Source organism: Eubalaena glacialis, chromosome 1, assembly GCF_028564815.1.
Source record: "Eubalaena glacialis isolate mEubGla1 chromosome 1, mEubGla1.1.hap2.+ XY, whole genome shotgun sequence".
In the NCBI taxonomy this organism is placed as follows: Eukaryota; Metazoa; Chordata; class Mammalia; order Artiodactyla; family Balaenidae; genus Eubalaena; species Eubalaena glacialis.
This window is the reverse complement of record NC_083716.1, coordinates 16257273-16270567: the sequence shown is the minus strand read 5'-3', so window position 1 is coordinate 16270567 and position 13295 is coordinate 16257273. Positions and strand designations below refer to the sequence as shown.

General features: G+C 51.0%; 1 protein-coding gene across 12 annotated transcripts in view; it reads right to left on the bottom strand.

The window, feature by feature from the left end:
* Positions 1-12836, bottom strand: part of AFAP1L2 (actin filament associated protein 1 like 2) — a 96810-nt gene extending 83974 nt beyond the window's left edge. For 3 of the 12 annotated variants that reach the window (XR_009701102.1, XR_009701104.1, XM_061191490.1), the window contains exon 1: positions 6987-7025. Coding sequence is in view for 10 of the 12 variants with exons in the window: in XM_061191490.1 (XP_061047473.1) it covers positions 6987-7005 (19 nt within the window). In the remaining 2 variants the exon portion in view is untranslated. Of the gene's footprint in view, positions 1-6986; positions 7028-12481 lie in introns of those variants that run through there. The other 9 variants (XM_061192376.1, XM_061192020.1, XM_061191637.1 and 6 more) reach the window with 7 other exon arrangements.
* Between the last annotated feature and the right edge of the window lie 459 nt (positions 12837-13295).

Sequence of the window (13295 nt, the reverse complement as noted above, 5' to 3'; positions counted from 1 at the left end):
GATAAGCCTGGCAGGCAGCCCTGAGTGAAGACCATTCTAGGTCAAAGGAACAGCATTTGCAAAAGTCCAATTTGGGGAATCACAAGGAATCCAGTATGGCTGGGGGCACAGAACAAAGTGATAAATAGCCATAGGGGCTGGACAAATAGGCATGGGCCACTGCAGAAGGAGCTCAGATTTTTTCCCGTGCCAGACAAGGGAGAGCACATCTCCCTGCTCTCCGCACAGCCACTGGAGAGTTGCTTTAGCCACTGCCTGCACTCAAGGTAGAGGGCCTGGTTCAGGGACCCTAAGAAATCTGTGCTCAAGAAACCTGGGCTCACCTTAGGTACGTAGCAAGGTATTGAAGTCTAAGAGAAACCCACAGACAGAATATTCTAGAAAGAAAAGGTTCATGAGCATCCGAGTTAAACTACCAAGGTGGTACGAGACACCCATTGGACAGGTCTGGACGGTCCTGAATGAAATGAAGACTTTCCTTCCTGGCCTCAGCTGGAAGCTGCTCTGGCTGCTGCTCTTGCCTTGGTGAAAATTCGCAGCCACAGAATTTCCCAACTGCCAAGTGTGCTTGTGCCGGAAATGTACCTAATAAAGTCATTAGTGACACAGCGGAATCTTACCCAAGACCCCACCAGGATCTCTGCCAGCCAGCTGTTTCCTCCTGAATCTAAACCATTTTCACACTCAGTAATGGTAATGTTTTAAGAAAGAAAAGAAAAAAAAAAAAAAAAAGCCATTTGTAGAGAATATTTTGCTCCAAGCTATGTGACTGGCCTTATTTTTTCCAGCCAGAGAAGAAATCTATATGCGCAGACACATGGCAGCCAAGGGGGAAGGCATAGAGCAGGGTTGTGCAAGATGCAGTGAGGGGTTGAAGGCTTGGGTTGGCAGGGGGTGGGGTCGAGGTCAAGGTGTCAAGGCTGAGTGAGCCTTGATGGATCAGTGTGGGATCTGGGCGTCAGTCCACCCCAGCAGAACACGTCCTCTGAATTCTCACTTTCTCTCTCCCAAGCTGCCTCAACCTCCCCAGGGCAGAAAAATAAATCTTGTTGTAGGACACCAATCTTATCCTTTTAAGGGCATTAGGTAAATAGCTTTAGGAAATTTCAAGAAAATGGGGCTGATTGTCCCTGACAGAGTAGTCTTCTCCAAGACACACACACACACACACACACACATCCCAATCATGCCTAATGTCTGTGAAGTGAATGAGTTTATCAGCTTCTTTCCCCTTCACTGGGGCCCCACCCGCTAGGTATGTTAAGGGCTGCAAGGATGCAAAGAGGGGGGAAGCCAGACCCCCGACATCGGTGCCCCCCATGTCCCCCAACTGTCCAAAGGCATTTTCAAACACAATCCCTGCAACCACTTTCGCTCTGAGATGACTTCCAAGTCTATTGCTAGGGCCAGGGAGGTAACAAAGTGCCCAAAGCTGCCTACACACTTTAGAGGCCTCCTGCTTAGGACAAGAGGCTCCCACCTGCCAGCTGCCATGCCCGCGTCAGGCGTCCAGCTGTACTTGAGAAACGAGGCTGAAACTGACCTGAAACTTGCCCTGGTGAGTGGGCTCCACATCCTCACACAGAGAATGCAGGCTTCTCTGTCTGCTCCTCGGTCAACAGCATCATGTCGATGCCTCCCCGCAGACTTGAGAGCTCTCGGGGCCCTTACCTCGGGGTCAGAGAAGCAAAAACCCCACTCACTCATGAATTAGAGCCCCCTCCCCCCAGCCTCTTTCAGTCGTGAGTGGAGACCTGGGGGGTAGGGGCATGGGAGAGAGTCATGCTTCCAAAGGATTTGATCTCAAAAGCAACAGACTAAATTCTCCCTTGGAGAACAAAATGACCTTTCCCACTCTCAAGGGAACCAGTGCGTGGCGAGCCAGGAGCGACACCTGGATCCCATAACTCTCGGAGATTTGCCCCCAGCCTGAACTGTTTACAATTACACACACCAAACCAGCATCAGATGATGGGCGGGAGATGGACACTTGCCCACGGGGAAGCCAGGAGGTCAGTGGGAAAAAATTATTTTAGTCAATGCTGAGCCTTCATGTTTGGAACGTTTATCCAAACTGTGGCGATGTTCTCATGCTCCCCCTGTGCAGATGCCAGGCCTTCCTCCGATGCTCATTTCCAGGGAGCTTGGGATGGCAGTGGGAGGAGCCCCACCCAGGGCTGAGACTACTTCTTCCACCCCTCGGAGGTGAGCAGGTCACAGGGCTGTTTAAGGACCAACAGAGAGAGGGCAAGAACTCTCCTGGGCATCCTAGCCTCTGTGACTACTCACATTAACCTGCCCTAGGTCAGGTGGGATGGCTGGCAAGGTTTCATGGTTAGCAAATGACTTGGACCATGAGGGTTGGGGAAGGTGACCGTCTTTGCAGCAGGCAGTGTGGAACGACACCGAACAGATTTCACTCAGTCCTCCTCTTCCAGGAAGGAATGAGATGCTCCTCGTCGGGCTGGGAGCATGCCCCATTTCCCACCCTGCCTCTGAGGTCATCAGCTCCTCCTGGGGAAGCCTGGAGTTCTAGCCTTGGCTGCTAGAAATAAGAGCAGAGACCTGGAGGCATGGGGAGGCTCTCTCTTTCTGGGTCTTTCTGACCTTAGGTTCCTGGGGAAGATCCTTTTTCTAAAGACACAGGAGACCTGAACAGAACTGACAGAAAGAAAAAAAAAAAAGTGAGAAAGTCAAGAGGAAGAGAATAAAGGAATGAAAGAAGAGAGCAAGGGTGGGGGAGGGAGAAAAATAGAGAGAGAGGACGTTGAATGTACAGGAGCAGGTGTGAGCCTGTGTGCGCCCAGGAGGGGTCTTGCAGCACCTAACACACACTCACACTTGCCGGAGCTGGTTTTGTCATCAACCTGACCTGCTTTGCCACAGTCTAAGTTGCAGGGCACCTGGGACATCACTGACTTGAACCAGAGGAAGGCTTTCACGAGTCTCACCCCAGCTCAGGTGCCTGCAGTGGGTCTCTCAGGAGACCCTCAAGGGCTTCAGACACCTGGAACTGTCACCATGCACTAGACAATGGCACCGGACCGTCAAACACACCATGATCCTCAGCCACAACTCCAGAAATACCAGCCACAGAGACCCCATCTCCCAAACAGGCTAAAAGACATGCATCCAACTCTGCCATGACTGTCATGGACCAGCCGCACTGCATCAGGCACTCGAGCAATAGGTGTGAGGTTGTTTGATACTTGCTGCCTCTGTCCAAGCTCTGCCGCATCACCACCCTTTATTTCCTTCCACTTGTGCAGGAAACTGCCAAGCAGAAGCCACAAGGGGCCTCTGTTAATGGAAGTACCTAGTGGTGGTGTCCATCTTCATTTCTTCAAAGAAAGTGCTAGAAGGGGATGCCACAAAAGGTCTGATGATGCAAAGGGCAGTAGGGTGGTGACCATCTCAGGCTCATAAGAAGTCTGGGATTGTAAATGAGAGTATTTTCCCCCAAGGAGACCCAAGAGCATGAAGATGAAGATAAGGTGTCCCCAAGCAAACCTGCCACCCAATAAGTCCCAGCCCTGATATCAGGGACACCCAGCGCCCTCGGAGTTCCTTCCCAAAGGCCCGTATTTGAATTTTAGTAAATCAGCTCAATATGTTCTAGGATTGTGGGTATTAAATAAGTCAGTGAAATCTCCAAACAATAAGCTCATTCAACACAATCTTTCTTCTCCCCCCTTCTGGGGACTTGAATATAGTTAACATGAATAAATCCTGTTGTGTAAAAACTGGGAGAGAAGAAAAAGGGGGGTGGAGGATGGAAGGAAATGGCAGGATTCCCACTTGTTGGTCTAAGAGGAAGGCTGACAGTCCTCAGAACCCCCCAAAATGCCAGTATGCCAGGGTAGCCTGGGGAGATGGTGGTAATAGTTTGCAGTCCGGGGAAGGAAGTATCTGGAATTTCCCCACCCATGCACTCCCAGCTTCTCCTCTGCAGCCCTCAAACTAGAATTCAAACTAGCACTCATGTTTGTACTCAACCTAGAAGTGGGTCCTTGGGCTGCCCCAAACCTGGCCCTTCCAAGGTGGACCCGCCACAAGCCAGGCCTGACCCTGCATCAGGGAAGATTCACTGCAAATACGCACAAAAAATATTCCCTGCCTCTACCTCACCCTCCACCACTGTCCCCCAACAGAGTTGAGAAAATTAGGACTAAGGACTGCAATTATTCTATTATTATTCTGCTATTATTCAGCAATTCTTCCTGAATACCCCAAGAACAGGTAGAACAGACCTGCCTCTGTGGGTAACTAGTGTCCTGGACACATTTATGATTAAGAAGAGTTGCATGTGTGAAATTCTCCTGTGTAATTCATGACTGAAAGTTATCTGGGCCCATATGGTCCTCAGGGATGAAAGTTCTGCAGCCTTCCAACCCACTGTACTTAACGAAGATGAGAAGACACAGAGTCGGCTACCCGGGTCATAGAGCCAAACACAGTTCACCTGAAGAACAAGCCAGTTTGACTTAGGGTTTGAGTTTCTGAGAAATGGGAAACACTAAGCTCTTCAGATTCCATTAGGACCGCCAGAATGATACTTCCTCATTCTTGGGGGATTCTGCATCCCGTCTCCTGGACTGGTGAGCAAGGGCTGCTTTTGCTCGTGCATCACAAGGCTTTTCCCTGCCTGGAAACAAAAGGGCTGATCCCTTACCTCCCATGGGAATAGGTGCATTATTTTGCTAAATCATGCATTCTCCCCCCTCACAATCAATCCTAGCTAGCACAGACATGCAGGATTGCCAAAATCAAAAGGTCAGCCAGGAAATAATTATGGTGCAGACTCAATTCCAATTCAATAACTTCACTGGTGAAAAAAACAAAAACAAAACAAAACAAAACAAACCTTGCAGCATAAAGCCTGCCAAAGTCAATACATTAGATCCATGTGTGTGTAGCAGAAGAGTTCCCAGGGTGGGAACCCAGAGCTAAGGCTTCAATATTCCATGACCCTCCTGGGCACATCTGCTGCCTGGGTTTTAGGAGACCTGCTTTTCCTTTTCTCTAAATAGAGGGAGAGCTTCCACCATCACCCTGTTTGTGCCTCACAGATAAGTCTCTTGCGTGTAGCGTACCGTCACATAGTCATTTTGTTTTGCGCCAAAATTCTTCACTGTCTTCTGTTGCACCTCCAGATGGCTGCAGGCGTGACCACACCAAGACCTCAGATGCTATTTACAACCTGTGATGGCCAACCACACGCTTGATGGATTCTTCATCTTATATCACAGTGTCACAAATGGCTAGTGTTTGTTTTAAAGTCAGCTTTCTGGAGGTATAATTTACACAAAGAAAAAAAACAAACCAAAAATGCTTCCCTGTTGACTGCACAGCTCTAGAACTGTGTAACCACCACCACTATAAAGATGCAAAAAAAAATGAAGATTTGTATCATTCTAGAAATTTCCCTCCTGCCCCTTTGTGGTGAACCCCTTGTCCCAGCCCTAGCAGCTACTGACCTGTTTCCCTTTCCAACAGTTTTGCCTTTTCCAGAAAGTCACATAAATGGAATCATGCAGGGTGTATAGGCTTTTCGAGTCCGGCTTCTCTCCCTTAGGATACTGGTGTGTATCCTTCGTGGTTAGTTGCAAACGGCTAGTTTTTAAGCTTTGGACTTCTGCTTTCTTGTCAAAGAGACAAAATAATTGGCTCTAGTTCGTCTTTGCTATGGAGCAACCACATGTTCGATTTAGAGCCTTTAAATAAAGCTGAGGCCTGGGAACAAGGTGACCCACCATCTCGGGTCTGCCCGGGACTAAGGGATTTCCTGAGACTTGGCACTTTCAGTGGCAAAACCAGGAAAGTCCCAGGCAAACTGGGACAGTTGGTCACCCTCCTTGGGAAAGACGCCTCCACAGGCAGGAATGCACATGGCCCCGCTCAGACTCCTTCTGGAAGCAGCAGGCTGCTCTCTCAGAGCTAGCAGCGAACCATCCTTCCTCCATTTAATCAGGAGCAGAAGGTCAGTTTGCAATCCGCTGGGGCGCAGCTCACCACACTCAGCAGGCCTGCTGCTGTCTTTGATATCCCTGGGAGGGGCTCAAGGAAGTGAGAGGAAAACTCAGGGGTCTGTTTGGGAAACAACAGAGCAGGGCTTCTGCTGCTGTCGGTGCCCCTCCCTGCTCCTCCCTGACATTTAAGGCCCACGGAGAGACGGGACATGAAAATACGCTGGGCTCATCTGGTTTTGCACCAGTGCAGCACGACGTCCAGGGTAACGCAGGCTCTGACTTTTTCTACCCGTTCTCCCTACTCCCTCTCGATGGAGTTTTTCGTTAGTTTGTTTTGAGATCAACTAGGGAGAAGGTGAGAGCCAAGTGACAGAAAATTAGTAAAGAGCTTGAAGTTCTAGTTAGAATTTAAGGGTCTCTCCTACATAAACTTACTGAGACAGCAAACAAATTCCTTGCCCAGCTCCTTTCCAGCTGACCTCAAGGGGATTACATAGATGCTCTGAGAAGATAGGCTGCCTGGGAACAGGCTGAACATCCCCAGCTCAGAGCTCCCAATAGCTTCGAAAAGCATGTGATGGGCACAGCTGGTGCCCAAATTAACTGTGAGGAACCACCCAACCCCCAAGACGGCAGGAACTGGTGGGGCCAGGACCACATCACCGAGGTTTCAGGGTATTTGCTCCCCTGAATTAATACAACATTGCCCCTTACAAGTACAGCACAGAAGCTCTTAACAAGTTATTCCATCAAGCAGCAGTTAGTAATCATTATCCTCACTCGTACAGGTGAGGAGACAAGGCCCAGAGAGATTAATTGACTTGCCCAAGGTCGCACAGCGAGTTAGTGGCAAAGGCCAGATTAGAACCCTGAGCCCCGGAGTGCCCAGGCTGGCGCCCAGCTCCACGAGATCCCTCAGCCATCGGTCCAGAGCATGGGCAGAGCCAAGTCTGTGCCCTCGGGAGCCCTGGAGGCCAGGTGAGCTTCTGCAGAGGGCACAGGCAGGCTCATACTCACAAGCAGAAACCTGCAGCATCCTTCTCTGTACCACCAGACAGCAACACCCTTGTGCTGGAACAGACAGAAACAAGGCTCAAGTCGGGAAAGCCAAGGGTGGCCACTGCTGGCTTGCATCTCCACTTCTGGAATCTGGCTTTGAGATCGTGCCTCATTTCCCTTTGTGACCCAGGGCTGCTCCTGAGGGCCGGAACCTGAGAGAGGAGGCACTCTTGTTGCCTGCAATTCATTCCTTCATTCATTCCCCCATCATGTCTCAGGCACTTACTATGTGCCCGGCAGTGCACTAGGGGCTGAGGGGGAGGGATCCTTGGAGGAGAAAGACACCCCTGTCTTGAAGGGGCTTCAGGGGAGACAGACGTAGAGGCATATAACGATAAGACAACGTGACTTTAATTCAACAAACAGTTTTCGAGCACTTACGATGTGCTACACCTAAAATAGTGAGGGAACACAGAGCAACTCAGGGGAGGCTTCATGGAAGAGGAGGCATGTGGGCCAGGTCCTGAAGACGGAGGAGAGTTTCACTGAGTGGCTAATCCCTTCCTGGCTAAAAGGACACTGATAAGGAATGAGCCTGAAAATTGCTCCTAGAACTTCTTTCTAAATAAGCCCTTGCTGTTATTAGAACAGGAATCTACCCTTTAGAAACTCACTTCTCAGGGATCTCTTATCTTGGTTGTGACTTGCTGAGTTGCTGCTTAATCTCTTTCGGCCTCAGTGGATCTGTCTCTCAAATGGAAGCGAATAATCCTGCATTTCAGAGAGTGGCTCCGGGCTTTGGAGACACGTTCACACAGAGGTCCTTGAGAAACAAATTCCTCACATGTCCGACGGCATTCTCTTTCCCACCAAGGCTGCCGTTCTCCACTCTCAACAGGAAATTGGTTTTATTTATAAGACTCAAAATCCTAAACTGGAGTCTGTTGGGCTGCCCACATTCCCTCCCTCACTTTCCTCCCCTCCTCAAGACACATCCTCCCTCCAGAGATTCCTGAGCAACCACAGAGCAAGTAGCATTGAAGAGTGCTCGGAAAACCTGACGGACAAACACTGGAGGTTGTTTTCTAGAAGGGGAAACTGAGGCCTGGAGAGCTCAGCATCTCGCCTGACCAAGCAGATCCCTTGGGACTCCCGGTTCCCAAGCTGCTGCCTCTTCCTTGCACCCTGACTGTTCTCCCTTCCATTTCAGCCTGGGCTCTGGGCAGACCTGCCATCCTCCTTTGGCTTGGGGAAAGTCTCCCTTCTCTGGATGACAGAAGTCTTTAGAGAAACATTTCCCATCATTAAAGGGATTTGGAAGAAAACTGGCACAGCTTCCTCAGCTTTGAAGCTCCTTGGCCCCTCCCGGCCCTTTAATGGTCCTTGGAACCAGCCCAGTTCCCAGAGCTCCCGCCCCTTCAGAAGAGGGGAAGGGCCCAGAGCAGAATTCCCCCACCCCTCCTGGCCTTTCAGCACCAAAGGTGACCTCTCAGTATTTGTTTCAGACCATTTCATTGCCAAGGCATCAAGGGCTCCCACACAAAGAGCTTCAAAGTCAGGAGGGCTTGGGGTCAAGTACAATCATGAGCAAACCCTGAGCTTAGGATTCGGAAGCATCACATTGGAGATTGTTTTTCAGTAGCTTCCCCACAGCCTTTTAAAGCCCATAATAGCTTCAGGTGAATTACATTAGATTTCTGTAGGTATCACAAGATTTGGTTAAACCACATCACGTGAGTATGGAGGGGGTATCCGTTTCACTCCACACTTGCTCTTAGTTTTCCAGGTGAGGAAAGTGTTATATAATTATCTTTTTTCAATGGTTCTCATTGTTGGCTACACAGGAGAATCACCTAAAAAACACAACGCCTAAGCCGAACCCTTAGACCAATTAAATCAGAATGTCTTGGGTGGGGTCTATGCATCCACATTTTTTAAAGCTCCCTGGATGTTTCCCACATGTGCCTAAAGTTAAGACCCTCTGCTTTAAGTAGAACTTCAACTGGGAAAACCTGAGCTCCTAGACATGGAAAAACAACATATTCAGATGATTCTTCTGAAGGTGAAATGAATATTATCAATCTGTTTATCTCTTTTAATTAGTTTTCCTTTTTCGGACCTTCCCTGACCACAGATCTCATGATTCCCACATAAGCGTTCAAGTAATTTTACTGGCTTGACTCTTCACAGCTCATCTCTACCTTCCAGTACCCTAGAAGCAAGTGCCCTCTCCCGGGAATCAGGTGATGCGATTCAGAAACCAAAGAACACAGGAAAAGAATGATACACTTTCAACCAATTACTGTGATCCAAATTAAAGTGACTATCTCAACCTTGCATGTTTGGATCCAAGTGTGACGCAATTTCAGGAAGCTTTGGCATGGCCTTCCAAGTGCAATACCACAGATAGGAGGTCAGTCACGTTTGGCCCTGGACACACTCACCAGCTGCAAGAGCAGTAGGAACCAGAATCCTTGACTACGTGGTGTGAGCTCAGCCAGCGGGCTTATGCACAGTGATACAAGGATGCCCTTATGAGATTCATAAATACGTAAACACCCAAGGATGGGAACCGTCTCAACGTACCCCGCAGGGCTTAGCACAGCTTAGACAACACCAAAGAGATTCACGTACAAGATACAGCAATTCTACCATCACTTTCTAGGACAACTCTTATAAAAGCTCCACCTCTCTGGGGAAGACACCCTCACCTACTGCCTCCACCACCACCTTGTTTTTGCTTAAGAGAATCATGGCCGTCTCCAGAATGGCTTAGAAGGGATGAGGAGAAAGCCTGGAAATGTTTCTGCATTACACACAGGGTGATATCCCAACCACTCTTTACCTCCAGACATCTCTTTACCTCTTACAGAACAATGGAAAATCAGCCCAGAGCCTAAAAATGATAGGCTGGTTTTGGAGATGCACAATATGTGACATGCAGGCTGGGGAACGTGGAAAACAATTTCTCCTACATGGACTGATTTGTGAGATTTACAAATGAGAGAAAACATTTTGAGAATCTGGAGACGGTGACGAGGCATTCAACCTATTTGGGAGGAGAGGGGGCTCAAAACTGGGAATTTAGAAACACAGGAGGAGACATTTAAATAACAAATTTTAAAAGTGTCACAAACAATTCTTTACAATTTTTACCTATGTTCAAGTATATCTTGCTCTTCCATTTAATTTTGTTGTTAAAACCACCATACCTAGTCATTCCATAATTATTCAATCTTACCAAAAAAACAAACAAAAAAAACCCTCACTCTCTGACAAGCAAGGGGAGACTACAGATACTAGTTAGAGTTGCACTGGTTAATGCAAGATTGGGTCCAACATGCTTAGTTTTGCACAGATCAACTTTTCAAGTCAATGACTGTTCAAAGCACAACTCAGCTTCTCCAGTGAATGGGGAATTCTACATCCCTGGTGAGGCGGGGGATCCCCAAATTCCTCAGCTTAAAGGTCTAGTAAACATATTAGTAGCATTCACCAGTGAAACCTGGAGATTTTTCTCCACAGTCAAACACTAAAAGATGAGCTGGATTAGCCTTCGCAATCCAGATAATTCTCAGATGTATTCGCTTATCACTCGCTGTGCTTGATTTACTGCAAAATGAGGAGGCAGATACATGTGTTACCAAAAACATAAACACTCTGAACTGGAAACTAAATTTCCTTCAGTTGGCAAAAACCTCTTAGAGATCTTTGAGGGTGGGAGGATGTTAAACCCCCAAGAGGAAAAGATAAGTAAGAAGACTTTCTCAGGTTACGGGCCAAGTCAAAAGCTATTAATACAAAAACCTTCTGATAATAACTGGGCATTTGGAAAGATGACACAAAATGTTATCATTTGCCCTAACTCAGATTAATATACTGATTTGAGAAAGTAGTTTACAACCAGGACCTTAAATCAGCAGCTAACACAATTCAGGAAGGGCAGACTCTGAGCTGGAAGTGGCCCTCAGGGAGGCGACTCAAGTCTCGAATTCCCTGTGAGGGTCCCTCCCAAAGGGCGGAGGGACCCCAGCAGGGTAGGGAGCAGCCAACTGCCATTTTAGAAAGAGAGGGCCTGTGGCTTCCTCAAGTGTTCTGAGACTACCGAAGGACGCATTCAGGCATTCAGGCACAAAACTGATGTGATCTCAGCAGAATCTGAGACAAAAAACCACCCGGTTAGAAATGTGAGAGAGGCTCCAGGGAGGGTTCACAGAAAACAAAAAAAGAAAGGTTGCCAACTAATTTAACTCGGTCTCCCCAGCTGGCTTCTGTGCTCCTGGCAAAGACCCTTCCTTTACATGTGAAGCCCTGCCCAAGATTTAGTTCTTTCACCCTCACCTGTAACCAGGTGACCCAGATAAGGAAAAAAAAAAAGAAAAATCAAAATATACAACTAGTTTAGGGAACCAAAGCTGAGCCCTAAAAGTTTGTCAGTTCAGACATGAGAAACCACTGGAGTGAGATTCCTTGGGAATCTGAGCGGTCTCCTTTATTACTCTCTCCCAGGGGAAAATATAGAAACAGTATTTCCTTTTGCAGGTTTGGCAGAGACGAGTCCAGGACGAGAAAGTGCAAGAAGCTTTCCCAAAGGAAAGGAGTTGGGGGGGGGGGGTCCCAGGGGGTCCCTGCAGCGTCATGCTTAAGGGGCAGCTCCTTAACCTCCTTTTCCAAACGATGTGCAATCCGAGGCTTCTAGACTCCAGCCCCGGCGCTCGAAGCACGGGAGCGAGTCGGGCACAACCAGCACACCAGCGTTTGGCCGAGATCCCCGGCCCAGGCCAACCCCAAAACGTGCCCAGCTGCTTACGAGCTAAGCCCTTGGGCTGAGACGCGCTCCACCTGCCGGGCACCCCGCTCTGCCCCCAATCCCTGCACCTCGCTCTTGCTTGGGGGTAAAGCAGCGGAGAAGGGCTCGGAGAGAGACAGTTTACCGGAGCAGCTGAACGATTGGGATGGCCCGACCAAGCCCGGAAGAAAGCTGCGCGCCCACCCCCAACTTACGCCCAAGCGCATCCCCTCGCAGGCTTTCTCCGGGTTTGCAAGAAGCCCTCCACTCCGGCTGGCGCCCGCTCGAGAAGCCCCAACTACCTGCCCCTTTGCCACCCAAGCAGCCCCGCACTGTTCCGACCTCACTCGGGAACTCCTCGGCCTCGCTCCATCTTTCCGGGGCGACCGGGGCTTAGAGGGTGGGTCTCCAAGCGCACCCCGGGTCCTCCAACAGGTGAGAAGCCTCGCCACGCCGACCCCGGCCCTCCGCGCCCGGGAGGATCAAAGCGCCCGGGCCGCAGCCGCCACCTAGGAGTCCGCTCTACCAGCCCGCGGCGCCGCTGTGGCCCGGGTCTTCGGCCCAGATCCGGGCTGGGCGGGGGCAGCCGGCCTGGCTCACCTGAGCCCCGGCGGGACGCGAGGCACACCTGGTGACGCCTCTAGCTATCCCCGGCCTTGCTTTCCGGCGTGGCGCGGGGCGAGTAGGTGTTGGGGGCGCGCCGGCCCCGGACCCGCGTCCTCACCTTTGAACCGCTCCATCTGGGCCGCGGCGTGCGCTCCTCGCGGCTCGGCTCCGGCGCTGCGCTCTCTGCGCTCGGCTCCGCGCCCAGGGCTGCCGCGCTGGCCCCTCCCCGTGAGGTCACGCTCGCGGCGGGACCTCCTGGCGCGGCTGCCGCGCCCGGGGCCCTCGGACCCGGTCCTCTCCCGGCGCGCCGGCCCTGCCGGGGAACTCCGTGGCCGGCCCGGGCGGACCTTCAGCGCTCAAGTCCGTGCGCGCCCCGGGCCCCACTCCCGCGGCCACGGCCGCCTGGCAGCTGCTTCACGTCCCGGCCCCAGGATGGTGGGAGGGAGACCGAGACGTGCCCAAACCCTGGGGGAGGCCCCGGGGAGGGGCGGGCTCGGGCGGGCCTACGAGAGCCGTTCTTCCAGCCGCCGGGCTGCGAACCCACTGCCGGGAGCGTGAGACTGAGGTCTCAGTCGGAAGGCAGAGAGGTGCCTAGAGCGCCCCCCGCTTGACCCCCGGGCCCGCGCGCTTTCGCCTTTGGCATTTCTCGAGGGGGGACGTGGGGAGAGCGCTGGGGGCAACCGAGCCCGCCCCCGGTTCTTCGGGAATCGCTCCCACTCTCTCGCAATCTCTCTGGGCAGCCGATGGCACACACACCTACTTGCTTTTACCCCAGCCCAGGTTCCCTGGGCGCCTTGTGCCAGGCTCTTCTGAGAAGGACTAGGATTTCTAGAGCCGCCTAGATGAATCCTGGAGCGCTGGGTTTCTGGGCTGGCGCAGCGCCAACCGCCCTGGAGGGGTACCATCTCTTCCATAGGGAGCTCAATCGTGGC